The sequence below is a fragment of the Erinaceus europaeus genome, chromosome 14 (genome assembly GCF_950295315.1).
Source record: "Erinaceus europaeus chromosome 14, mEriEur2.1, whole genome shotgun sequence".
Classification (NCBI taxonomy): domain Eukaryota; kingdom Metazoa; phylum Chordata; class Mammalia; order Eulipotyphla; family Erinaceidae; genus Erinaceus; species Erinaceus europaeus.
In genome coordinates, this window is record NC_080175.1 from 41352077 (window position 1) to 41378827 (window position 26751).

General features: G+C 48.1%; 1 protein-coding gene across 3 annotated transcripts in view; it reads right to left on the reverse strand.

Moving 5' to 3' along the window:
• Nucleotides 1–26751, reverse strand: part of ADCY1 (adenylate cyclase 1) — a 99099-nt gene that overhangs the window by 42790 nt on the left and 29558 nt on the right. For all 3 annotated transcript variants that reach the window (XM_060171570.1, XM_007536398.3, XM_060171571.1), the window contains 4 exons: nucleotides 16801–16928; nucleotides 11788–11946; nucleotides 10319–10460; nucleotides 8704–8856 (listed from right to left, as the gene is read on the reverse strand). In XM_060171570.1, coding sequence (XP_060027553.1) covers nucleotides 8704–8856; nucleotides 10319–10460; nucleotides 11788–11946; nucleotides 16801–16928 — 582 coding nt within the window. The remainder of the gene's footprint in view (nucleotides 1–8703; nucleotides 8857–10318; nucleotides 10461–11787; nucleotides 11947–16800; nucleotides 16929–26751) is intronic.

Sequence of the window (26751 nt, forward strand, 5' to 3'; positions counted from 1 at the left end):
CATGGCTGATACATGGAGAGACAAGCCTGGGCCAGTGAGTGGTGCACCTACTTGAGCTTACACATTGCCATGTGCAAGGATCCTGGTTCAATCCCCTGCTTCCCACCTTTAGGAGGGAAGCTTCACGAATGGTGAAACAGGTCTGCAAGTTTCTCTATCTCAGTGTCTCTCTCTTTCCTCTCTCTCTCTGTCTCTCTCTCTTCCCTCTCCTTTCCATTTCTCTGTTCTATCAAGTAAAAGGAAAACAAAGAAAGAAAAACTTAAGGAAAAAAAGATAAAAGGTCAGGCAGTAGGGCAGTGGGTTAAATGCACATGGCACAAAGCACAGGGACCCGGTTTGAGCCCCCAGCCCTCCACCTTCAGGGGGGTTGCTTCACAAGTAGTGAAGCAGGTCTGCAGGTATCTATCTTTCACTCCCCCTCTCTGTCCTTCCCTTCTCTCTTGATTTCTCTCTGTCCTATCCAACAACAACAGCAATAACAACAACAACAATAACAAGGGCAACAAAATGGAAAAAATGTCCTCCAGGAGCAGTGGATTTGTAGTGCAGGCACCAAACCCCAGTGATAACCCTGGAGGCAAAAATAAAATAATATAAAATAAAATAAAATAAAATAAAATAAAATAGAGGGCTGGAAAGATAACATAATGATTATACAAATAGACTCTAAGGCCTTAGACTCCAGGGTACCAGGTTCTATTCTCCACACCACCATAAGCCAGAGTTATATAGTACTCTGGAAGAGAGAGACATATGGAGAGAGAGAGAGAGAGAGAGAGAGACTGACTCTGACCACCTCTGGGGTACAATCTGCAGGCTACTGCTCCTTCCTAGGTCTTCTGACGTCCTCTCCCACACTCCATGCACCACAGACATTCCACCTCCTCATGTGATGAGGGACATCCAGATTCCTGGAATCCTGACTTAGGACCCCCAACCCCACCTCACAGATGAATGTCAAGGCAGCACCCAGCACCCTGGGAAGTGCAGGCTGTGTTCTGGCCTCTCCCACAAAGCAGCCATCATCTGGACTTGTCCACTGGGTCTGTCCACCTGAACTGGGAGCAGTGGGCCTGGCTGGCACTGCCCCCAGCATCCTGGCTGAGTCTGGGCTCCTGGCTTCTCTGAAGCAGCCCAAGGAGCTCTCTTTGTTCTGTCCTCCCCTAGAGTTTCCACACCTGGTGCATTATGCCTACCTCTGGGTCAAGCATCAAGCTAGGTGTAGAGGAATGGGTTTTAACATTCAGAGATTCAAGGCCAGAAACTGGTGCACCTGGTTGAGCACATATGTACTCACATATGTACAAGGACCCAGGTTCAAGCCCCCACTCCCAACCTGCAGGGGGAAGCTTCACAAGTGGTACAGTAGGTCTGCAGGTGTCTCTCTGTCTATCTCCCTCTCTATCTCACTGTCCCCTCTCAATTTCCCTCTGTCCTATCAGATAAAAACAGAAAGAAAAAAAAAAAAAAAAGAAAAAATGGCCTCCAGAAGTGGTGGATTTGTAGTACTGACATGAAGCCCCAATGCTAACCCTGGTGGCAATAAAAGTCAATAAATAAGATAAACAAGAGATGCAAGTTCCTTACAGAAGAGTATCCAGATCTCTGTCTCTCCCTGAGGCTTTCTGCTCTATGGAGTATGACCAGAAATGTGTCCATTGCTTCTAAATTGTGAGGCACCTTGTAGCTACAGTGCCTCTCCTTCTCTTTCCTTCTGCATCTCAGTCTCTGTATCTGAAAAAAGTCAGCCTAAAGCACTGACACCCACTGATGACCAGAAAAGGCTGTTAAATGCCAAAGGACCACTGTAGGATCCTGTAATATTGTTCCTTCCCTGAGCAGAGTGTTGAAGTTCCAAATAATGCTTCATAAATACCATCCTGGCTCCACCCTTCCAGAACCTCAGACCATGCTTCAGCCTGTTCTGTGGGGGCAGGGGGGGATCACCTCTGCAGGTCTCACCCTGAGAGGGACAGATTAGGGACTAGACAGGTCTGTCTGGGAGTCTGGATCAACCAGGTAACAGTCCATATCTCATCAGGAAGTAGATCTAGAAGATCAAAACTCCCTCCTTCAGTACTTCAACCTCCCTCAGTACTTCAAAAGGAATTTTGGTTCATGCTCCTTAAGAGGGATAAATGTTGAAGTGAGAGAAAGCATAGGGAGAGCCTGGGAGCACAGACCTCTTGTTGTACCGTGTTTGCACACATGAGATATGGGAACTGGGGCACAAGGATATGTATTGTCCACATGGGAAGCAGGAACCTGAGCACAAAAGGTGTACACTGTGAGAGAAACCTGGCGCTACCAGCGAGCCAACAGGAGGCTAGCCCAAGTGTGATATGTGTAGAGTATAAGGGAATGACTCTCATGTGGAGAGGCTTTTTTGCCTTTTGGGGGAATCTTGCAAGGCCCCTGCATCCTTGTCCTTGAGCTGTATCTTCCCCCTAACTTTACTTCTATACAATATCTACCTCATAACTTAATAAAGGATGATTGGTAACTACAAACCTATCATAATTTTTATTTTATTTTATTTATTAAGGAATTAATGTTTTACATTCGACAGTAAATACAATAGTTTATACATGCATAAATAACATTTCACAGTTATCCATATAAAAATACAACCCGCATTAGGTCCTCTGTCATCCTTTTTGGAACTGTAGTCCCCACGCTCCCACCCACCCCAGAGTCTTTTACTTTGGTGCAACATGCCAACTCCAGTTCATGTTCTACTTGTGTTTTCTTTTCTGATCTTGTTTTTCAACTTCTGCCTGAGAGTGAGATCATCCCATATTCATCCTTCTGTTTCTGACTTATTTCACTCAACACGATTTTTTCAAGGTCCATCCAAGATTGGCTGAAAACGGTGAAGTCACCATTTTTTATAGCTGAGTAGTATTCCATTGTGTATATATACCACAACTTGTTCAGCCACTCATCTGTTGTTGGACACCTAGGTTACTTCCAGGTTTTGGCTATTACAAATTGTGCTACTAATAACATATAGAAATGACAGTTTTAAAATCCCATCCCTGGCTTCAAAACAAAAATGCAGAGTGAGGTAAGAATGACCCCAGGGTAGACAAGACAATGGGGAGAATTTCCCCCAGTAGTGACAGGTGAGGAAAGCTGGCCTGGGGCCTGGGTGGAGTCAGCAAACACCCAGGGACAAGAATTTGGCAACAGCAGTCAAAACTGAAAATACATCCACTTTACCAAGAAGCTGCCCCGACCCCGGGTGTCCTGCTAAAGATCCCAAGGATGATGACAGAGAATGAGCTCATCACACACACATGACTAAACTAAAAAGCTGCGTGGTGGCACACTTGGTTGAGCACACATGTTACAATGTGCAAGGACTTGGCTTCCAACCCCTAGTCCCCACCTGCACAGGAAAGTTTTGTGAGTGGTGAAGCAGGTGTGCATGTCTTTCTCCTTATCTCTCCCTTCCCTCTCAATGTCTAGCTGTCTGTTTTCAACAAATACATAAACATAATTAAAAAAAGTTTAAGTCATCTTGGAGCAGTAGAGCCCTGGTAATGACAGAATAAATAAAATTGAAAAAATAAACATACTTGAGTATCTTTAGATATGAAAAGAAGGATAGAAGCAGCCTTGAAGGGAAGGGAAAAGGAAAAGGAAGCTTCTGGGGCACATTTCACCAGTGGGCAAATGCAGTGTGGGAGGCTGTGGAAAGAATGTGTACAAGGGAATACAACACCTTGGTTACTCTCCCCATCATATAAACTATTTGTCTTTTACAATGATGTACTAATCGGTAAAATAAATTAGCATTTTCTCTCCTTTTCTATATCTTGGATGTGTTGGAGGGCAGCTTAGGGAAAGCAGCACCTTCTCCCTGCAACCAGCAAGAATCCAGGAGAAAGCCCAAAGGCATTAGAAAAAGAATTAGAGGGCGTCAGACAGTAGCGCAGCTCGTTAAGCGCACATGGCGCAAAAAGCAAGGACAGGCGGAAGGATCCTGATTCGAGACCCCGGCTCCCCACCTGCAAGGGAAGTCACCTCACAGGCAGTGAAACAGATCTGCAGGTGTCTATCTTTCTCTCCCCCTCTCTATCTTCCTCTCCTCTCTCCATTTCTCTCTGTCCTATCCAACAACGATGACATCAGCAACAACAACAATAACTACAACAATAAAACAACTAAGGGCAACAAACAGGAAATAAATATTTAAAGAAAAAGAATTAGAGTAGGAGGAGGAAGAGGAAGAGCAGGAGGAAGAAGGTGCCAGAAGCCCTGTGTGTCTGCATATCCTGCCCCAGCACTCACCTGATTACAGAGGCCACAACATGCAGACAGAGGCAGATGTGACACATGGAGACAAAGGCTGAAGCACATCCCCTGTGGACCCTGCCTTTCTCTGAAAGGAACTATAAAGCTGGGAAGACCACCAGGAAGCTCAGGCCTTCATCTCTCTATCTTGGGGAGGAGGGGTGTCTATATGCCTACATGGCTTGCACTTCTCCTTCTGTCTTTGCTTTCTCCCAACAAATGCTCAAATTCTCCCTGAAACATGACTGTCTCTCTGCGATTCTTCCATGTAGGAGTCAGTCTAAAACCCCACTCTCTCCTCTCTGTCTTCCCTTCCTCTCTCCATTTCTCTGTGTCCTATCCAACAACAACGGCATCAATAACAACAATAAAATTAAATATTTATATGAAGCAAGGAAGGAAAGGAAAGGGAAATGCAGCGTGAAGTCTGTACAAGGTGGGGAGTATTATAGCAGAGCAAAGGACTCTGGACAAGTGTTGGGGGGGGGTGGGATGATGTCAGGTGTCCAGTGCCTGATAGTGAGGATGGTCAGGTTGGTGTGCAGACACCTAAGATAAGAAACTGTATCCATGTGTCAACAATCAGTATATTTCCTTACTGTGTCCATTAGATATAAAAGAAAAGGGGGAGATGCTGTGCAGATGTCTCCCCAAGGCCCTGCCACCCTACACAGAGCATTATGGTACTTTCAGGGCTTTCCCCCAACCAATCCTGTCCTGACAAGTCACTCCGGGGTCTTGACCTAAAAGTCTGCCTACTCCCCCTCCCCTCACTCGCACTGTCTTGCCTGGTGGTGAGGTAGCAGGACACAGCCATTTTTCTGGCTGGCTCCACATGGCCTGAACCACCCATCTGACCCAACAATAAAGATCTGTGTTCCCTCTGCACTTGGATTCTCTCTCCATCGGACCCCGCCGCCACCCCAAGCAACAAACAACTAAACTGAAGTCATTATCCCCCCTCCAAAAAAAAATGAGGGGAAGATGGTAGAGGAGGAGGAGAGGAAGAGAAGGAGGCAGAGAAAGAAGAAGAGGAGGGAAAAAGGGTGAGACGAAGAGAAGAGGAGGAGGCAGAAAAAGAAAAGTAAGGTAGGAGAAAAGAGAAAGAATTAGAGGAGGAGGAAGAAAAAGGAGGAGGAAATGTTGGTCTGCTTCTAAATTCTGCTTCTAAGACCCCTTCTGTTTCATTGGTTTAATCCCCCCTGCTTAACACTGTATTCTATTTACATAACTACTGTTAATTAAGTAGCACCCTGCCTCCAGGGCATTGGTTTAGTCCTCACTATTTTGCATGCTTTTTCCTTCTCCCCACCCCCTACCCTAAGTACATCCTCTTCGGACCTGACTCTTCCGCCTCAGGATAGAGAAGGACAAGATTGTGATTAGAGATAGCTTAGGTTGTGCTGCGTTCCACCTGAATAAAGACTGAACTGCGTACCACTCAGCCATGAGTCCCTGGTCGTCTCTCTCTCCTGCCCGCGAAGCTAGCACGACAAGGAAAAGAGGAAGAGAAGGAAGAGGAGGAGGAAGATGAAGAGAAGGAGCAGAAGGAGAAGGAAGGTGCCCTGGTGTGGCTGGGCTGGAAGGCAGTTCTCCACCTGCTGTCACAGGGGCTGTCACTTGGCCAGCCACCTGCCTCATCACCCAGAGACCCTATTCACTGGATTCCACCTTACAAAAATAATTGTGACACACATTCACTTTTATAAGCACACAGGCTGGGAATTACTTACTTGAAGGGTAAAATGCAATCATGACATAAATGTGAACATTGGCTGAGTGTGGAAAAGGTCTCTCCTGAGGCAGGAAATTCATACAATAATGGAAAGGCCATTTTAAGGACTATTTAATAATATAAGAAATGTTATTGGGCTGCAGAGAAAGCTCTCCATGCCTGGTGTGGGACCTAGGCTTGAGCCCTAACTCCATCTGGGAGATGCTATGGCACTGGAGGAAGCTCTGGGGCTGTGGTGGTGTCTCCCCCTTTCTGTCTCATTACCTGAATGAAAAGGCAGCACAGAATCAGTGAAGAGTGTCTGTGTGTGTGTGTGTGTGTGTGTGTGTGTGTGTGTGTGTGTGTGTGTCTGTCCCTGGTTCCACAAAAAACAAATAAATAGAAGGAAGGAAAAGAAAAATGAATGCCTATTATATATTAGTAATTGAAAAGGAAACACCAAGTAATCCAAGTGTTTGTCTTCCAGATGGTGCTAGGGGTCATGTGTGGGTGACAGGGACACTTGGGAGGGTGGCCTGAGTGACAGTGCACAGAGCAGGCCAGGAAGACATTCCTGAGCTCACATCATCCACTTTGAGATGAAACTGGCATCTGCAGTCTTTTGCTTGTCCCTCCCCAGGACCCACAGGTGACAAGTGACAGGCGCATGCAGGTGGCCCAGGGTGTCCTCCAGGACAGATTGAGCTCAGCTGGGGATCCGCGCTACCACCATCCAGGTCTCGGCGCTGGGTCTATGGGATTTATCCAGAGTGTCTCCTAAATGAGTTACTTGGCCTCAGGCCACCTTCCCACCTGGGTCCCAGTGTCCTCTGGTCCTCAGATTTTGGGGTGCAGGCACGCAGAGTGAGGAACGGCTACTAAGTGGTGGTGGACATGAACAAGGCCTGGGCCTCTGGCTGGGTCTCTGGCTCCTCAGGTTCCCAGAATCACATCCACACACCTGCCTCTGCTCCACCAGGAAGAGCATCCCCCATGTTGCTTCTGCCTTTTCCTTTCTGATCACAGTCACCATTTAGTATGGAAGATACAGGGAACTGCCACAAGGCTAGCATTATCTGATAGGGAGAAGGAAAAGGAAGCACACCCGGAAGTTGTAACAGGTGTGGGTGACTTAAAAGGAAGTGAAGGCAGGACCTGGACTTTAGAAGTGAATAAAATTGGGCACCAGCTTCCACATGGAGGCAGCCATCTTTGCCTGAATGGCTTACATGCTTCTCTGGTGAATGCCTTTTCATTTTCCTGATTTAAAGGTCAAAATATTGAAGGGGAAGCCCTATGAGCAATATTTAGATAGAGTTGGGAGACGAAATTTTTTTTTTGCCTCCAATGTTATCACTGGGGCTCAGTGCCTGCACTACAAATCCACTTCTTCTGGTTGCCATCTTTTCCCATTGTTATTGTTGTTGTTACTGTTATTGTTGTTGCTGTTGTTGTTGTTGGATAGGACAGAGAGAAATCGAGAGAGGAGGGGAAGACAGAGAAGGAGAAAGATAAACACCTGCAGACCTGTTTCACTGCTTGCAAAGCCACCCCCCCCCCATTCACAGGTGGGGATCCAGGGACTCAAAATGGGATCCTTGTGCTTGTCCTTGTGCTTCGCGCTATGTGAGCTTAGCCTGGTGTGCTACTGCCAATCCCACAAAAAACCTTTAACAATCAAATAAAAATCACTAATTTGAGTCTTATATATAAAAAAAAAGTCATGAGACATGTACTCAGTGAACTACTACTCAGCAGTTAAAATAGACTGTGTCCTGTGGGAGTAAGTGGACGGGACTGGTTATGATTATGATTAGTGAAGTAAGAAAGGAAGTGAAGGACAACTACAGGGTGACCTCACTTATTATATATATAGTAAGTGTATATCATATACTGTATTATACATATATGTACTATATTAATTAGAAATTCTTTTTGATCTCTGTAGTTCTGTCTCCAGCCTCCAGGCATGTTTGGGTAAATCGGGGTAAACACAGATAATGGGTCAAAAGGCCCTGCAGGATACCCCTGAACTGTGCCTCCTTGGTCAGGATTAGCAGTGTAAACACAGAATCTGACATAACCACTAGAATTGGAGATAACAAGCCTGCTATAGAGTAGTTTACATCCTAGGAGAGAAATGATTCAGTTATGTGTTCCATTAAAATGCTGGGTGGTGGTGTACCTGGGTGAGCACACGTTACAATGTGCAAGGACCCAGGTTCAAGTTCCCAGCCCCACCTGCAGGAGGGAAAGCTTTGCAAGTGTGACATAAGGCTACAGATATTGCTGTCTCTCTCCCTCTCTATCTCCCCCTTCCCTCTCAATTTCTGGCTCTCTTTATCCAATAAATAAATAGAGATAATAAAAAAGAAACTTAAAAATGCTTACGTACGCCCTTAAGATGTTTATACTTGGCATAGCTATATGCGCACATACCCAATAAATAGATGTAGGGAACAGCCCACACATGACATATGGCAGAAGCTCACTGCGAGATGTATACCATGTACCCACCACTCCAGACCTCTTCTGTCTCCCCACCAACAACGTATTGAAATAATTCCATTTTTTTAATCTGGAGATGCATAAGAGCCCCAGATCCTGGCAGTGATGAAACAAAAGGTGAGGGACTGAACTAACTGACTTGCACTGGAGGATCACGCTGGACATAGCCTTGTTGCCCTACCTTGTCATCCTCACACGTCATGACATTGGAGAAGGGGATCTCAGCCTTGAACATCTTCCGACAGTGCATGAGCTGTACCAACAGGTAGCAGACCGTCTTGAACTTCATCCTCTTGGCTGGCTTTATGTCCGAGAGAATCAGCCCTGGAAATATCTGTGCAGATATGGGGCAAAGAGAACTCGTGAGGAGGCAGGCAAGGCATGCTCTGTGGCCAGGCCCATGCATATGATGAGGAAAGGGTGGCCAGGTACCTGCTGAGGCAGTGCTCACCGGGCATTGGGGGAAAGGTGGCGAGCAGCACCTGCATTCTGGTGCCAAAAGGCACCTCTCCCTGGCCTCTGCTAGCCAGAGATCTGTGGCCAAAAGCTGGGGCTGGGTAGAGAGCAGTCTGGGGGGTATTGGGCCAGGGAAAGACTCCAGAAGTCTGAATATCCCCTGGCTGAGCCAGCACTTGATGAGTGAATATCACCCCCTCATCCAATCACCCTGGGGACTCCCTGGCAACCTCTCCCTTCTGCCTTCTCTGATCCTACAAACTTCCTCCACTCTTCAAAATATCCCTCTGCTGACTCAGGTCCAAGCTCCTGGCCCCCACCTACAAGGGGGAAGCATTAAGAGCAGTGAAGCAGGGCTGCAGGTCTCCACATCGCTCTCCCTCTCCTTTCAATATCTCTCTATCTTATCAACTAAAAAGGTGGGGATGGCCACCAGAAATAGTACCAAACCCCAGCAATAACCCTGGTGGCAATAAAAAATTAAAAGTTAAGAATAAAACATCCCTCTGCCTTTCACCTCTTCTTTCTCCTTCTCATCAGCCAACTTCTTCAAAGAGGCTATTCACTAAATTCACCTTGCCACCCACTCAAATGTCTGTGCTTAACACTGTCTCCATCAAGGCCAGGGACCACATCTACTCAGGCACAGAGGCTCTTGACCTGCCCAGACCTCCCAGCCCCACCCCAACTCCCACATTCCCTGGGTGACCCCAGGTGGCCACAAGCCACCCCATAACCCCACCCCATGTGCACAGTACCCTTTACTCTATAGTGCACCTTCAGTCCAAGCACTTCAGGGGGTTCTCAACATAACTTTTTTGAGAGACAGTGAAGGCTCAGGAAGGATGGCTAGGGAGACAGCATGATGGTTCTACAAAAAGACTTTCATGTCTGAGGTACCAAAGGTTCCAGGTTCAGTCCCCAGCACCACCATAAACCAGAGTTGAGCAGTGCTCTGATATAAAAAAAAGGAGAAGGAGGAGGGAGAGGAAGAGGAGGAGAAAAAGAAGAAGAAAAATGAGAAGAGGACGAGGAATAAGAAGAGGAAGAAAGGGAGGAGGAATGAGAAGGAGTAGGAGGAGAGATGATGAAGAAGGAGAAGAGGAGGAATGAGGAGAAGATGAAGAAGGAGCAGGAGGAGGAGGAGGAGGAGAAGAAGAAGAAAGGCAGACAAAGAAGGCCCCTTCGCAGGAGTGCTCTAGGTCAGGATACCTCCTTGAGGATACCTTCAGTCTATGCAGAACTCAGAGCTGGAGAAGCAGTGGACAAAAGGGAGACCAGGAACCACCATCTGTAAGAGGCTTTGCATAAACAACCAAACCTGAGGGTCACATGCCTACCTTTCGCCGATGTGATGGCACAATAAAAAAGGTCTCAATGTTATGCGTCTTCAAAAAACTGTTCCTCTCATGCCCATGACCTGGCTCCACCTCGTAGTCACCATTCAAACATGTCAGGGTGCTCTTGGTGATATGAACCTTCCTACAATAGGCAGAGATGTAAATGGAGCCATGAGCTCATTGTACCCAGCACTAGGTAGGGCCACAGGGTGGGAGGGGCCCCAAAGAGGGAGGGAATCATGTCTCCCAAGGAAGTTTCTGGGGCAGGGAGGGAAAGCCTTCACAGTCAGCAAAACTGGGCAGGCAACACAAGCATGAGCATTCACTGACATACTGCAGCCCACAGTCTCCACTCCTTCCTCCCCTTTGTCCCTCCCTCTCTTCCACAAGGGTCAGCGCTGAGAGCAGAATATTCCAGGTATTGGAAAGGGACAGGGGCACAGGAATAGGTGAGCACATACAAGGGTTCTGTGCCTAACTTTTAACCATAGAACAGGTTCATTTTCTTTCTTCTTCTTCTTTTATTTTGGGGGGGGTAGAGGGAACTGGAGGCACATGCATGTATAATTTCACTATTCTTTTTTTTTCCAGAGATAGAGATAGGAGCACCAGAGCTCCCCCCACACACACCCCATCCCAATCCCTGCCATGCCATACATATGGCCCAGATTTGGCCCTGACTTATGAATGTTTTGTTTTTTCTCTAGAGAACTGCACAACTCTGATTTATGGTGATGCATGGGGATTGAACCTGTGGTCTCAAAGCTTCAGGCATGAGAGTCTGTTTGCATAACAATTATGCTATCACCACCACCTTGTAAATCAATTTGAAGGAAAAAATGAGACCAAGAGGCAACTGTAATAAGAGAGCACTAGAAGATGTGCAGAGGCCAAGGAGAGAGGCACCACAGTTCTCAAAGGTACTCTGCAGGACTCGAAAGCTGCAGCGCTTTCTATTAGCAAGTTCAAGGGGAGAAAGAAAATGAAATAGGGGCAGGTGATGGCATGCCTGGTTAAGTGCATGTATCACTATGCATAAGGGCTCAGGCCCAGGTAGAAGGCCCCAGTCCCCACCTGCAGGGGGATATTTCTCAAGTGCTGAAGCAGGGCTACAGATGTCTCTTTGTTTTCCCTCTCTCTCCCCATTCTCCTCTCAATTTCTCTCTTTTCTATCAAATATAATAAAGTTTGAAAAAAAGAAAAGAAAAAATGAAAGAAAGAAAAGAAGAAGAGAAAGAAAACTCTGCATTGTCTGAAAAAGAGGATAGAAAAGAAAGGAAAAGGGCAGGGAACAAAAGGAATACACTGAAATGGGGTTCAGCACCCAGGACAGCTCCCAGCACCATCTGACAGCTCTGCATTTGGTCCCCTCTGGTATTGGTTTTCTACATGGGATGGGGGTCCACAGAAGCTCCGAGTGGCACAGTCCCCCACGTTGGCAGGGGACAGGCTGGCTCCCGCCCCCTTACCCTGGCAGGCCAGCGGCTTCCATGACGTTGGCCAGGGTCACGTCGTTGGACCACACGTCGTACTGCCACTTGCGCAGCCCCAGGACACCGCAGAGGACCCTGCCCGTGTGCAGCCCCACACGCATGTTCAGGTCCACCTCGGTGGCCTCGGCCACGGACCTGCGACAAATAGGAGCAGGGGTGTGTGGGGGGCGAGTGGCGGCTGTCCACACCCCCAAGGCCACATCCCCAAGGTTGTCCATGCCCCCAATGTTATTCGTACCCTCAGAGTCACGCCCCAAGGCTGTCCATGCCCTCAGGGTCATGCCCTATACTTGCCACGCCCCCAATTCCGGTCACACCCATACTGGCCACGCCCTCAAGTTTGTCCACGCCCCCATAGTTGGCCATGTCCCCTTGGCTGTCCAGGGCCATACCACAAGGATGTCCACACCCTCAGGGTCACGCCCCCACAGCTATTCATGCCCTCAAAGCCGCTTACACCTGGCTGTGTGGTGCCAGACTAGTACTCTGGACCTCACTGCCTAGGTGTTGAGCCACATCCCCCCACCTCTCTCCCTGAACCCTGTCCAACTCATACTGTGACCACGCCACCCTCTGCCTCTCACCAAGGCAGCCCCCAGGGGAGCATGAGTCCAGGACCTGCCCCCCCATGTCCTTTTCACTGGGTCAGAGGACACTCAAACCACCAGAGAACCAGGGACACCTGACAGTTAAGTTCTGACACCCACCCCAGGGAGGTTACTCTTGGCCCCTAGCTCTGTGACTGAAGAGAGGGTTCTGTGGTTCTCAACACCTGTGAGCAGGTTTCTCAGAATAGAGACTGTCTCTCAGCCCGCTGAGGGGAAAACAGAGACCTAGGGATGCTGAAATCAGGTCCAGCCCACAATGGGCCTCAGGCCAGCTGTGAGTGGCTTGAGCCCAGAAAGGGAAACAGGGCAGCCTGAGTCCACGAGGCCTTCACCTAAGACACCTGCAATCACGTGACCATGGGGTGGAGACTGCCTCCCAGGAGCTTGTGCAGCAATGGGTGAGGTTTACAGGCTGTTTGGCTCCCAGCGCCACCACAGCCTTGTATGGGATCACATGCAGAAGCCCCACGGGACCCACAGAGGTGTCCCATGGGGTTTCCCCAACTCCCTAATGGCCACACTACAGGGAGAAGTAGGAGATTCCATGCACCTGCAGCCCCTTGTCAAGGCCACTGTGAGGCCTTCTGATATTTCCCTCTATTTTCTACTTTTCCCCAAATAGGGACGGATGGTTCAATATCATCCACAGTCAATATAATCCACTGTATCAACAAAAAAGATAAAAATCACAGGGCCCTAGCAATTCAAGCTGGAGGTGTTTGACAAGATCCAGCATCCACACGTGAAAAAGACCCTCCCAAAATAGGGAGTAGAAGGACAAGTCCTCTACTTTTCCCCAAGGGAAAGGGCTATCTTAATTAAAAATGGAAAGAGAAAAGGAAAAAAAAAAAGGCTAATGGGTATCACTTAGGAAACAGTATCCTCCTCCAACATGTGCTCCAGAGGCCAGAGCAGCAGCAAGGCTGAGCAGGAGGGCGGGGAGGCAGGGGGCAGCCCCAACCCATCACTCTGTGCTTTTCACCTCCACAGCCTCCATCTGCCCATGCAGATGGGGGACATAAGGCAGGAGGAGAGAGATGGCACATGCCATCTCATTAAGATGTGTTAATTGGTACAGTGGGGGGGGGTGGGCAGTGGTGCACAAGGACCTTGGTTAAAGCCCCCACCACAACCCCTGCAAGAGGAAGCTTCACAAGTGGTGAAGCAGAGCTACATATGTCTTTCTCCTTCTCCCTCTTTATCTCCCCCTTCTCTCTCAAGTTCTGTCTATCCAAAATAACTAAATATTTTAAAGAAACTTTTAAAAGCAATGGTACTGTGTGGACAGAGGCTGTATAGCTTGGTGACATACACTGTGAGCTGGGGCCAGAGTGTGACGAGATCCATTATAGAACACGATGCAGTGTGACATCCAATGACAGGTGCTCCATGTGAAGCATGATACATAATTGGCAGGTGACATGTATGATACAATGTGAAGTGAGAAAACGTGACACCTGATATGTGATGTGTATATATTATACAATGTATGTGATACGAAGTATCACCAATGATGTGAAATATAATGTGTAATACTATGTGACAAATGACCACTGAGACAGAGAAGGCATTCCACAGAGTGATATGGCATCTCTATGTCACAGACAGTGACTGTGCTATCAGATCCAATCTGACAACTTCTGAGCAAGCAGACACGATTCTGTCACATTTCTGAGCCTTCTCCAAGCCAGGCTCCTCCTGTCCTGGGTCTGACCAGCTTCTCCTCCTCATTGGATTCCAGGCTCTAGAGCACAGGCAGCAGCTGAAAAGGCCCCAGGGGCTTCTCTGTCCCATACCCAGACCTCTGGCAGACCAGCCTCTGTGGGCTCAGCTGTGGGCTCCAGACATCAGAGCCAGTCCTGAGCATGCTGAGCCAGGCCCCTCTGGGGAACAAGGCAGCAGCCTAAGTACACTCCTGAAGTCCAGTGGTTACTGATGACAGACATCTGAGGCCGCTTCACCAGTCAGCCTGTGAGTCTGCTGTGTCTCCACATCCACAGTCTCTCCTCATGTTCTCCTTTGTGGCCCTCTGCCCCACCTTCCCCAGACCATTCTGGCACTATTTTTCACCCCTGGGGGTCAAGGGACACCAGTGCTTGTGACCCCATCTGACTGAGACAGTCTCTCTACACTTTTTTTTAATTTAGGCCCTTAAAATATGTTCTTAATTTTCTTATGAACATTTTAAAAGCATTTCAGGGGTCAGGGAGATAGTAGAGTGACTTAAGCAATGGACTTTCATGCCTGAGGCTTGGGTTCAAACCCCAGGACCAACATAAACCAGAACTGAGCTCTGGTGAATGAATGAATGAGTGAATGATTGGATTTCATTAGGGGACACAAAATGAGGACTAACTGCTAATGAGTATAGATTTACCTCTGGGGGTAAAGTGCTCTAAAATTCATTTGTGGTAATGCACAATCCTAAGAAGAAAATAACAAAAAAACTTATAACCATGAAATGAGGAAAAGATATATGTGAAAATATGTCAAGTTGTTTAATTAAGTTCTAGCTCCTTCTCCTGGCTATTATATTACTGTATGTTACTGGTGTGCTGATACACTGCCCATAATTTTACAATCCACATCAAAAAGGTTTTATAGTAAAGAAGCCCTTTATTATATAGTTAAATGAATTCAGGCATGAGAATATCAAATATATGAAATTACTTAGAAGCCAAGGATGACGGAGTATCGAACCCTTAACACACCAACAAACAAATCAAAAGGTGATATAGACTGAACATGATGATTTCTCCCATGATGATTTCTCCAGACTTTGAAAAACACTCCTGACATAGCATGCCACACCCAGCACCAAAACTCAGTGCTTTCACCCTCCCAAAGGTAAACTGTCTTTGAAAGGATGCCACATCGACCTGTTTGCCTCAGCTCACGCCTTCCACAACCAGACTCATGTCTGTTAGTGTCCCAGAGAGGACTGGACTGGGATGAGGACATTGCAGCAAGCACCCCATGTTCCAACACCTCCAGCCTGCACCTCCTCCACGGGGAGCACCTGAGCCAGTCACACCCAGCCACACCCAGCCTGATCCTGCCCAGGTGCAGCCCAAGGCAGCCCAACTCCCAAGCAGCCCCTGGTGTCTTAGCTGACTCAGCCACAAGTGTGACTTCTCTGTGTGTGCATACAGCAGGGCCTCATGCAGCCACCACCTCAATGCTGAGCTGCTTTACAACCCAGGTAGAGACAAAGAGAGAAAGAGACAGAGACCAAAGACTAGAGCTTCCTCTAATGCCTGCATGGTACCCCCTTCCAATTTCTGGGCCCCAACTAGGACTGCATGCATCACAAAGAATGTATCCTACCTGGTGACACATTCATGTCATTTCTTGGGGAGTGGGCAGTGGCACACCCAGTGTAACACACATTTCCATCTGCAAGGACCCGGGTTCGAGCCCCAGCTCACCACTTGTGGGGGGGGGTGGGACTTCACAAGCAATGTAGCAAGTCATCAGATGTCTCTCCTCTCTCTGTCTCCCCCTTCCCTCTCAATTTCTCTCTTTGCTATCAAATAAAAAGGGAAAAGGAAAAAAATGGCCTCCAGGAGTGGCAGATTCATTGTGCCAGCACTGAGCCCAGCAATAACCCTGGTGGCAATAAAAAATGAATAAATAAAATTTTGAAATGTCACTACTCAGCTATTAAGAATGACAAATTTGTGGTCCAGGAGGTGGCACAGTGGATTAAGCATTGGACACTCAGGCATGAGGTCCTGAGTTCAATCCCTGGCAGCAGTACCAGAGTGATGTCTGATATCCTTTCTCTCCCCCCCCCCCATCTTTCTCTCTCTCTCCTCCTATCTTTCTCATTAATAAATAAAGTATTTTAAAAAATTATGAATTTACCTTCTTCACCTCATCTTGGATGGAGCTGGAAGAAATCATGTTAAGTGAAATGAGCCAGAAAAAGACGGATGGATATGGGGTGATCCCACTCATGGTCAGAAGTTGAGAAATAATAACAGAAGAAACACAGAGCAGAGATTGGACTGGCTTTAATGTACTGTACCAAAGTAAAGGTCCTTTGTACCACAATAGGAGGGCCTAGGTTGTGGCTGAAAGTGTTTTTCAGAAAATGGAAATTTTACACATTTACCAACCACTGTATTTACTGTTGACCATAAACTATTAATCCCTACCAATAACAATTTTAAAAAAGAGAATTAAATTTAAAAAAATCATCGTTTTGCCTGTCTTAATGCCCACCTGGCTGCATCAGGAGCCACAGTACCAAATCATCTCAACCCTGCCAAACACCATAGAGGTAGAAGCAACCCGGGGGGGGGGGGGGGGGCTCCTCCCTGCATGCTGGTCATGTGCAGCAGCTCCCTGCAGGTACAGGTGATCCCACGTCACTCACGTGATGGTGTCAATCATGTCCAGGCCCATCTCCACGCAGCAGTGGGCATGGTCAGCTTTGGGCTGCGTGAGGCCTGACACGCAGTAGTAGCAGTCGCCCAGGATCTTGATGCGGCGGCAGTGGTTCTCCTGGGGGGGGGGGGGGGGAGGGGAGCGTGACCTATATCACATGACAGGCTCCCAGCTGAGGGCTCTGCAGGGTGAGCCAGCAGCATAGCTCTGATGTGCCTGTGCCCTCACATCTGCCCTTGGTGCCCCCCTCACTCCTGGGAAATGCCTGCCAACCTCAAAGATCCCCTTCCCCACAAGGTCAGGAGGGTGCCCAGGTCCAGTGCCAGCTGCTTTCCCAAAGTGGCCGGCAGTGGCCTCCTGGCCAGCGTGGGGACCCCCTGTAACAGCCCTTCTGGAAGATGTAGGGCTGGGGATCTGAGTGTCCCTGTGGCTTGGAGACTCATCTGAGGGATGTGAGAGCAGTTCTCCCTGAAAGAACCCCATTCTTGGGGGGCTGGGCAGACAGAGGCACACCCTGTAGAGCACACACATTACAGTGCTCAAGGGGCTGGGTTCAAGGTCCTGGCCCCCACATGCAAGGAGGAAGTTTCTTGAGCAGTGAAGCAGGTCTGCAGGGTGTCTCTATTTCCCCTCTCCTCTCAATTACTCTCTGCTTGTATAAAATAGAAAGGAAAAAAAAAAGGCATCTGTGAGCAGTGGACTCATTATGCAGGCAATGAGTCCAAATGATAACCCTAAGGACTAAATAAGTAGATACATGTTCTGCTCCTGGGCCTGAGCCTGCAGAGTATGCCTATATGGCACCTGACACCTCAGAGGGTCCCCTCTGGCACGCATACACCCGTAAGAATGCTGGTACCACCCATGGTGCTAACCTCCCGTTCAGGAGGACCTTCTGATTATGGGAGTGGCTGCCAGCTTCGTTTCAAGAAAAACATTACAGCAGCAGTTCTAGCACGTTCCAATTTCAACACCCCACTGCACTTCTAAAATAATTAACACACACACACACACACACACACACACCTACCTCTCGTGTAAGTGGGTTATGGCTATAGGCACTTAAAACAAATCAGTTACAACTGCCTGCATTGCCTGGTGGCAAGAGACAAGAGGGTCTGGAAAGACCAAGGACCCAGCAGGACAGCTCTGGGGAGCCCCTGTGGTAGGACAGGTACGGGGGGGGGGGGCGGGAAGCGTGGGGTGACTCAGTCTGCACACACACACACCTGCCCTGAATGCATTCAGACCCTAACTGGCCAGTTCACGATAGCTTTGAAGGTGAGCTATTGGGCTACTGAAGGGGGAAAAATACAGGAAACAGGTTTTTTGTTTGTTTGTTTTTTGTTTTTTATTGCCACCAGGGTAATGGCTGAGGCTTGGTGCCTGTACTACGAATACACCACTCCCAGTGGTCCTTTCTCCTTTTTAATTTTTTAAATATTTATTTATCCCTTTTGGTTGCCCTTGTTTTATTGTTGTTGTTATTGATGCCATTGTTGTTGGATAGGACAGAGAGAAATGGAGAGAGGAGGGGAAGACAGAGAGAGAAAACTAGACACCTGCAGACCTGCTTCACCGATTGTGAAGTGACTCCCCTGCAGGTGGCAAGCTGGAGGTTTGAACCAGGATCCTTACGTCAGTCCTTGAACTTTGTACCACCTGCACTTAACCCACTGCACTACCACCTGACCCCCCCTTTTTAATTTTTTTATTATTTTATTTATTGAATAGAGGCAGAGAGAAATCCAGAGGGAAGTGGGAGATCATGAGGGAAAGAGGAAGAGAGAGACAACTGCAGCCCTGGTATACCCCTCATGAAGATTTCCCCTTGGAGGTGGGGACACGGGGGTTGAACCTGGATCCTTGGGCATTGTAACATATGCACTCAACCAGGTGGCCCACCACCTGCCCCCTCTTTTTGTCCTTTTCTTTTTTTCTCCATTTGATAGAGGACAGAGAGAAATTGAGAGGGACCTGGGAAATAGCTCGGGAGACAGGGAGAGAGAGAGAAAGAGAGATCGAGTGAGAGAGACCTACAGCACTGCTTCACCTCATGAAGCTTTCCCCCTACCGGTGGGGGCCAAAGACTTAAACGTGGATCCTTGCCATTGGTCATGTGTGCACTTAACTGGTGCATGCTACCACTGGACCCTCAGAAAATGATTTTTCCAAGCATTTGTGTCTACTGCTATGGCTGCATCTATCAACTGCTATGTCCACATGAAACTGAAAAGAAGACCTTGGGTGATCAGAAAACATGCTTTTTCCACTTTGATTGTGACCCACCCACCATCCCTGCAATGTCTTCTTTCATGGAGCCAGCTGAGCCAGCCCCTACAACGGACACTGGAGATGAGCGAGTAGATGGGGCAGAGGAGGGAGGGCCCTATGTCTGGAGCTAGGCAAATGAGAGAGAGTGTCCAATGCCTCCCCCAGCCTTGGCCTTGCAGCTGGGTCAACCAGGGACACTGGGCAGGCGAAGGCTCTCCAGTACCTGGCAGGCGGGAAGAAGCCTACAGAAGGCTGCTGCTCCAGAAATAAATGCATGCAGGGGTGTAGAGGGATTCCCCCACAGGGGCAGAGAGGTGTGACAACACAGATGAGCCTATGGGGACAGGCAGCCTCTGCAAGTGGCTCCCCATTCAGGGTTTGCATTCTGGGGCTGAGCCAAGGGAACACATTAAATATCCAATGAAAAGCATGCATCAAAAGCAAAATGAGGGCTGGGGAGAAAGCATGACAGTTCTGCAAAAAGACTCATGCCTGAGGCTGAGGTCCCAGGTTCAATCCCTAGCACCACCATAAGCCAGAGATGAGCATGACTCTGGTTTGTATCTATCGACATTTCCCTCTATATATCTCTCACTAAAAAAAAAAAAGCCAAAAAGGGGGCCAGGCAATAGTGCACCCAGTTTAGTGCACATGTTACCAAGCACAAGGACCTGGGTTCAGCTCCTGCTCCCCACCTGCAAAAGGGAAGCTTCATGAGCTGTGTCAATCATTTTCTCTCCTCCTCTATCTCCCCTCCCTTCTCAACTTCTCACTGTCCTATCCAATTAAAAAAAAATAGCTGCCAGGAGCAGTGGATTCATAGTACCAGCACCAAGCCCCAGAGATAACTCTGGAGGAAAAAAGAAAGAATGAAAAAAAGAAAGGAAAGAAGGAAGGAAGGAAAGTGTTATCTTTAAAAAAAAAAAAAAGCAAGATGAACCCAATCTGCTTTCAGATGGGGACATGACAGGTACACAGAGAAGATGAGGAGGAGGAGAGGAAGAGAAGGGGGAGAAGGAGGAGGGGAAAGGCAGAGAGAAAGGAGGAGTGATGGGAGGAGTGAGGGGGCAGGAGGAAAAGGGGAGGAGAAGGAGGGAAAGGAGTTGGGGAGGAGAGGGAGGTAGAGTTGGGGGAGAAAGAAGTGGGGGAGGGAGAAAGTGAGAAAGAAAGGAAAAGGGGAGGAGAAGGAGGAGGGGAGGGGGAAAAGCAGCAGCCCAGGGCTCATACAGAGCAGGGTTTCTGGCTGTGCCCAGCAAAGGAAGAAGGGAAGGATCAAGGGCTGAACATGTGTGCAGCAAACCTGCTCTACATCTTGGCGGGCAGCTCTGTTACTTTGAAAATAAAAGGCTGAACACTACAAAAGCAATGTTCCGTTCCAATCAGAAGGCTCTCCAGCATCTAAGCAGAGACAGGGGCATCGACATCAAAGCAGGGACTGTCTGGAGAACTGGAAATTATTGACCCACAATTTGTTCTTCTTGTTCCGAAGGAAAAAAGAAAAGAAATCCCCACCTCTGTCTCCCGTCAACTCTCAGAACCAAAATACAGGGCAGGCACAAGATGGGAACCACTTCCCTCTGGAAAAAGGTTCAGAGGGACTGAGGGGCAAGGCAGGGATGTCCTGCTGTCCCTGAAAGAAGGCTCAGGGTGATGGCTGAGCTCGACAGAAGTAGGCACAATCCAAACAGAAACCTAAGCTCTGAAAAAAAGGAGCAGGGCAGACTAAGAAACACTGATATGTAAATAGATGCCTTGATGCTAACATTGTCCCCCAAAGAGTCAGGTAAGAAGATGCCCCTAGACCACCCCTATAGAGGTTCTGTGTTCTAAAAATCCATGATGAGAGGGAATCAGAAAGAATTCAGAAAAATTTGCAGCTCCGGGGATTTACAGTAACCTACACAATTCCTTGTTCCTGGTTCAAAAACAAAACACACTATGCCCTGACCCTGGATGAATGTTTAACTGCAATAACGGCTCATACTGCTTCTGGAACCTGAGACTAGCTTGGCTTGCTTCCACTTTACTAAACTGTATATAAGTGATGTTCAACCCTGCTTCAGGGCCAGAGTTGTCAGAGTGATCTGAACTTTTAATCCACAAGAATAAACTTCTTTCTCTGCCACCTCAGCACCAGTCTTTTTTGATTTTCAGCAGATTTCCCTAACAATGACTAAAACCTCCAGGAGTTAGTGTGTTTTTGAGGATAACCATGAATGAAGATATTCTTCTGTTAAAGAACTGCAAGTTAATCAATGCAAAAGAAATGAACTTGCCAGCATCACTGAGACCCAGATCCAGCAGTGTGGGGGGAGAGACACCAGCAGGGGTGGGTGGTGGGTGGCTGGGTAGAAGCTGAGGAGGTATCTTTGCTCCTGAGAAGGGTCCCTAACACCACTCAGCAAAGTCAGGTCCTTAGCCAGCTCCCCAGAAGGTCTGCAGTTTAGGGCATGCATAAGGACCAGGGTTCAAAGCACCAGCTACCACATTGGGAGCACCAAGCATGGGGGAAACTTCACAAGTGGTGGAGCAAGGCTGTGGTGTCCCTCCTCTCTCTGTCACTCCCTCTGTCATATATATATATATATATATATATATATATATATATGTGTGTGTGTGTGTGTATATATATATACACATATACATATATATATCATATATTATACATATATGTGATATTGATATATACATAGCATGTCAAAAAAGTCCTAATATATTTTTGGATAGAGATACATAGAAAAACACATCATGTTTTTTCCAACAACCCAACAAACATATTCAAATATAAACATTCATATATATATATATATATATATATATATATATATATATATGAATTTTCCAGTAACACTGGAATTGAGCAGATATGAAGCCTCAGTGAAATCTAGAGGTAAAAAGAAATGTGTGTGTGTTTACATTTTTAACAACAGAAAATATTTTAAAAAGGCATTTATTTTATTTGAATATAAGGGGGAGGGCAACCCCCTGCTCAGCTCTGGCTGATGTTGGTGCTGGAGATTGAACCTGGGACCTCAGAGTCTCAGGCATGAGACTCTGTTTGCAGAAAAACTATGCTGTTTCCCCTGCCTAAGGCCAGGAACCATAATGCAGCCACAGTGCAGAGTGCCATGAGCATCGGTCTTGTTTTCTGTGAGAAGCTGTCAAACAGGACACCTTTCTGGCAGGGACGGATGACCTGACCCCTCCACAAACTGGCTAATTACCAGAGGCAGTTAAAAACAAAACAAAACAAAAAACCCTCTTTCTATTCCCACTACTTCCTCTGAGGCTCCCACACTGCTGATAATGCCCCCTAGTCACCACAGCAGGGGGGTTACCCCACATCCCAGAACCCCATGGACCAGACTTCCCAGCCCCCTCCTGCCAAGGAAACTTGAATAAACCCTGGGCTCCTGCGCAGCCTATGAGTACCCTCCCCTCTAGTGACACACAAGAGGGGACATACACAGAAACACACACCACCTTCCCGTCAGACCACGTGTACACTCTGGTCTCCTTTGAGGCATGACCCCCCCAGCTCCTCCCTTTTGTCTGGAATGAGTTTCCCTCATGGAAAAGTCACCCCTATTCCCCAGTCATCCTAGGACACAGTCCTCCCATGGGGACAGCAAGTCACAGCCAGCTCCCAGCAGCCATAGCTGCTGAATGAATGAGTGAGGGTGGGAGGACTCTAGGGAGCTGCTCCAGGGAACCTGCATGCTAATGAGAGCACACCAGCATCCCAGGCCTGTGCTGGCTTCTCAAGAGACAATATTTATTCCTTGCTAATCAAGGAGTAATTAAGGAAGCCCAGTATAGATGATAAGGCAAGGTTCAGACAGGGCAGGGAGGTGGCTCAGCAGAAAGGTGCAGGCCTTGCAGGCAGGAGGCCCTGGGTTCAAGTCCTGACACCACACAAAATAGTCAGACAGTGGTCCTGTGGATTCCTCTCAAAGGGGCCTGGGCGGTGGTGCACCTGGTTGAGTACATGTATTACCTGTGCAAGGACCTGGGTTCTACTCCCTGCTCCCCATGTGCAGGGGGCACACTTCACGAGCGGTGAAGCAGTGCTGCAGGTGTCTCTCTCCCTCCTTTTCTCTCCCTTCTCTCTCAATTTCTCTCTGCCCTATTAAATAAAAATATAAATAAAGAAAGAATGAAAGGTAATTGGGGAGGTGGCACAGTGGAGGGAGTCTTGAACTCTCAGACATTAAGTCCTGAGGTCAATCTCCAGTGGCACATGTACATGTATCATGTATCACAGAATGATGTCTGGTTCTTTCTCTCACTCTCTCTTCCTATCCCTCTCATTACTAAATAAAACATATTTTTTTTAAAAAAGAAGAAAGAATAAATGAAAGAAAGAGAGAAAGGGAGAGGAAGGAAGTAAAAATGGCTGCTGATAGCAGTGGATTCACAGTGGAAGCACTGAGCTCTAGTGATAATCCTGGTGCCAATAACAAGAAAGGAAGGAAGGAAGAGAAGAAGGGAGAAAGAGAAGAAGGGAGGGAGGGAGGGAGGGAGGGAGGAGTTAAAAGAATATCCAGACATCACTTTAGTCAATATGGGGGGCATAAACCTGGGGCATCACAAAAAGATGGTTAGGGAGCTTTTTTACACATTAGAAAACTAAGGCAGCAGGAGATGTGAAAAGTCCACAGAGTCCCTGAAGCTGCCCAGTGAGTGCAGGCTCCTGAGTGCAGTCCAGGGCCATATCCAGAATGAGGACAGAGGAGAGCAAGTGAGGAGACATGAGGCTCTAAGAGGCTGGATGAATGTCGGGCTCAGAGGGGAGAGCACAGGCCTGGTATCAACTTCCATAGAAATGTTGACAAGCAATGCCCTCACTAGTACAGGTCACAGCAAAGTCTTCTTTCAGTGATCAAAGGTCAAACAAAACAGACTGCCCTGAGTATTTGTCCTGACATCCAGTCACAGGACTCTGACATGGACACCATACTGCCCTGTCCCCAGAATCCCAACAGGACACTCAGTACCTCTTGCCCAAGAGGTACTGAGCCCATATTGGCTTCCACAAACCATGAAGGTTGAGTGTGCCCACGTGTGGGGAACAACTCAGGCTACAGAAGATGCTATCAGAGACTCATGGACCTTTGGGAGCCCTTGGAGCCAGACAGGAAGTGCCGCCATGTTTGCCCACCCCACACTACATTCCCAGGATCAGTGTGAATTCACCACTTGGCCTCAGAGCACTTCCCTGCACTGTCCTGAGGTGAGTGTGTCCCATCTTGTGCCAGGTGATGGCCACCCTGGGGCTGAGGATGTAATGCAATGCAAGGAGAGCTTCTGAGAAATGGCCCCTGGAAGGAAGCCTGGGGTTCTGGTCAGGACTGAGGACTGTGCTCTCCCCCAGCTGTCCTCCATTACCAGTAGAGTCAAAAGGGTTATTGCTGGAGCTCAGAGCCTGCACAATGAAACCACTGCTCCAGTGGACACTTTTTCGTCCTTTTTCCTTTCTTTTATTTGATAGGACAGAAAGGAATTAGGAAGAGAGGGCAGACAAAAGCTGGGACACAGGCTCATCCCCACAAGAGGACTCTAGACCCCACCCCGCAGCCTCCTGAAACTGGAGGGGGGGGTGTCTGCTCACCCCCAAGTAGGCTCCTTTCCAGCTTTAAAAAAATCTGGTCCAGTAAAGGGGCTGTGTCCCCCCTGTACGTGGCCTTGGAGCAGAACTCAGCCCCAAGCAGGTGTTTCTCCATCCGTTCAAAGCACCTACCTACCTCCCCAAATACACATGAGCATCAAAGCAAACACAAAACAAGAAAGGATTCACTAAATGGAGAAAGGTCAACAGCCCTCTTCCTGCTGGCTGAGGATGGTCAGAATGAACCCAGCAAGGCTGCAAGGTGAAGGCAAACATGCCCGGTGTTTACCCAACTGCCAGCAGCCTTCCCGCAGAAGACGTGTTTGGACTGCAGCCCTGCAATTCTGCAAGCCTGCTCTCGTGGGGTCACTGTGTCCTCTGCACCCCACACATGGGCACAAGGTAAGCACTAGTGAGGAGAGTGGGACTATGTGCTCCTCAAAAAAGAGATCTCCCAGAACAGAGTTAAAGAATTATAATAGCACATTAGAAGATGCAAAATGCTATCAGTGCACAAAGCAGCAAGGAGAGAAAGAAGTAGAGGAGAAGGAATGAGGGAGGAATACAGCCAGTAAAGCACACATATTACCACGTGCAAGGATGCAGGCTCAAGTCTCTGCTCCCCACCTGCGGGGGGAAGCTTCATGAGTGATAAAGCAGGGATGCAGGTGTCTCTCTGTCTCTCTGTTATCTCTATCCCTTTCTTCATCTCAATCCCTCTCTTTCCTATCAAACAAAAGAAAGAAACAAAAAGGAAAAAGGAAGGAAAAGTGGCCACCCAGAGCGGTGAATTCACTGTGCAAGGACTGAGCCCCAGCGATGACCCTGGTGGCAAAGGAGGAGGAGGAATGTGGGAGCTGGATAGATAGCTCACCAGGTAATGTGCATGCCTCCTCTCACACAACTTGGGCTCAAGGATATAAAATAATTTCTTCAAAATCATTTCTTCACGGTGAAAGAGCTAACTCATCCAGAAGACTGAGCAGCTCTCCATGTTTACAAATCTAGTCATAGCTGGAAAGTACACAAAGCTCAACATAGGAAGATCTCTACCTATCTGGGAGAACTCCTACTCCTCTTTCAAAAAGTGAGAAAATGAATAGCAGGTGTCAGGAGAGACACAGAAGACATGAATGACCCTGTCAAACAATTGGCATGATGGGCAATTAGTGCACATAATGCAACAGAAGTCTTTTTCTTGCCCAGCGGGGCTACACTAGAGCTTCACCCCTTGGGATCCCACATCATCTCCCTTCACAGATGGGATCTCAGGGGCCCCTTCTCCAGCACAAACTGGAAATCCGAAAGTCACCAACTGAAATGTAAACCCAAAAGTTCCAGAACTTTGAGAAGAAAATGCAGACTATCTGTGCAGGCTGGATGAATGATTTCCTGGTTAGGGCAGCCATTAACAGGACAATCCGCAGAAGGAGAAAGATCTCTGGACTTCAGGAAGGCAGCAAAGGTCTGCTTGGCACTCAACATGGCTAAGAAAATGGACTAATAGACCAGAGCTGATGAGGGAAGACCTGCCACTCGATGTGGTGATGAGAGGGAGACCACAGCCAGCTAGGAGCGGTGTGGCTCAGGAGAATGGGGCACCCTTCTGCACCAGACAAAACCAGCACTGTCCCTCTCAACCACAGAGTCCTCCAGTCAGGAGCCTGGGTCTCCCACTGGGTGGAGGACTGTCCACACAGCATACGCTCTGCTCTTCTTCCACACATATGCCAAAAGCCAGAGTCTGCAGCATCCCTGCCCAGGCATGCAGGTGCAGAGAGTTCTTCTCAACACTTGGCTACAGCCTGGCCAAGGGTCCCCACTCCTTCACTGGAGGTGGGAGTGGCAGTCCTTCCTGCCAGGCCCTTACCTGGCACCACCTCTGGCACAAGCGCTAACCAGACAGAATATGTCACCCCCTTCCTCTCCCTCATCTTTCTACTGGGGCCCCACTGTACCCACTGGGTAACATTGGAAGGAGGTGAACTCAGGGATGGGTGGTGGCTCACCTGATAAAGCAGACATGCTACCATGCACAAGGACCCAGGTTCAAGCCCC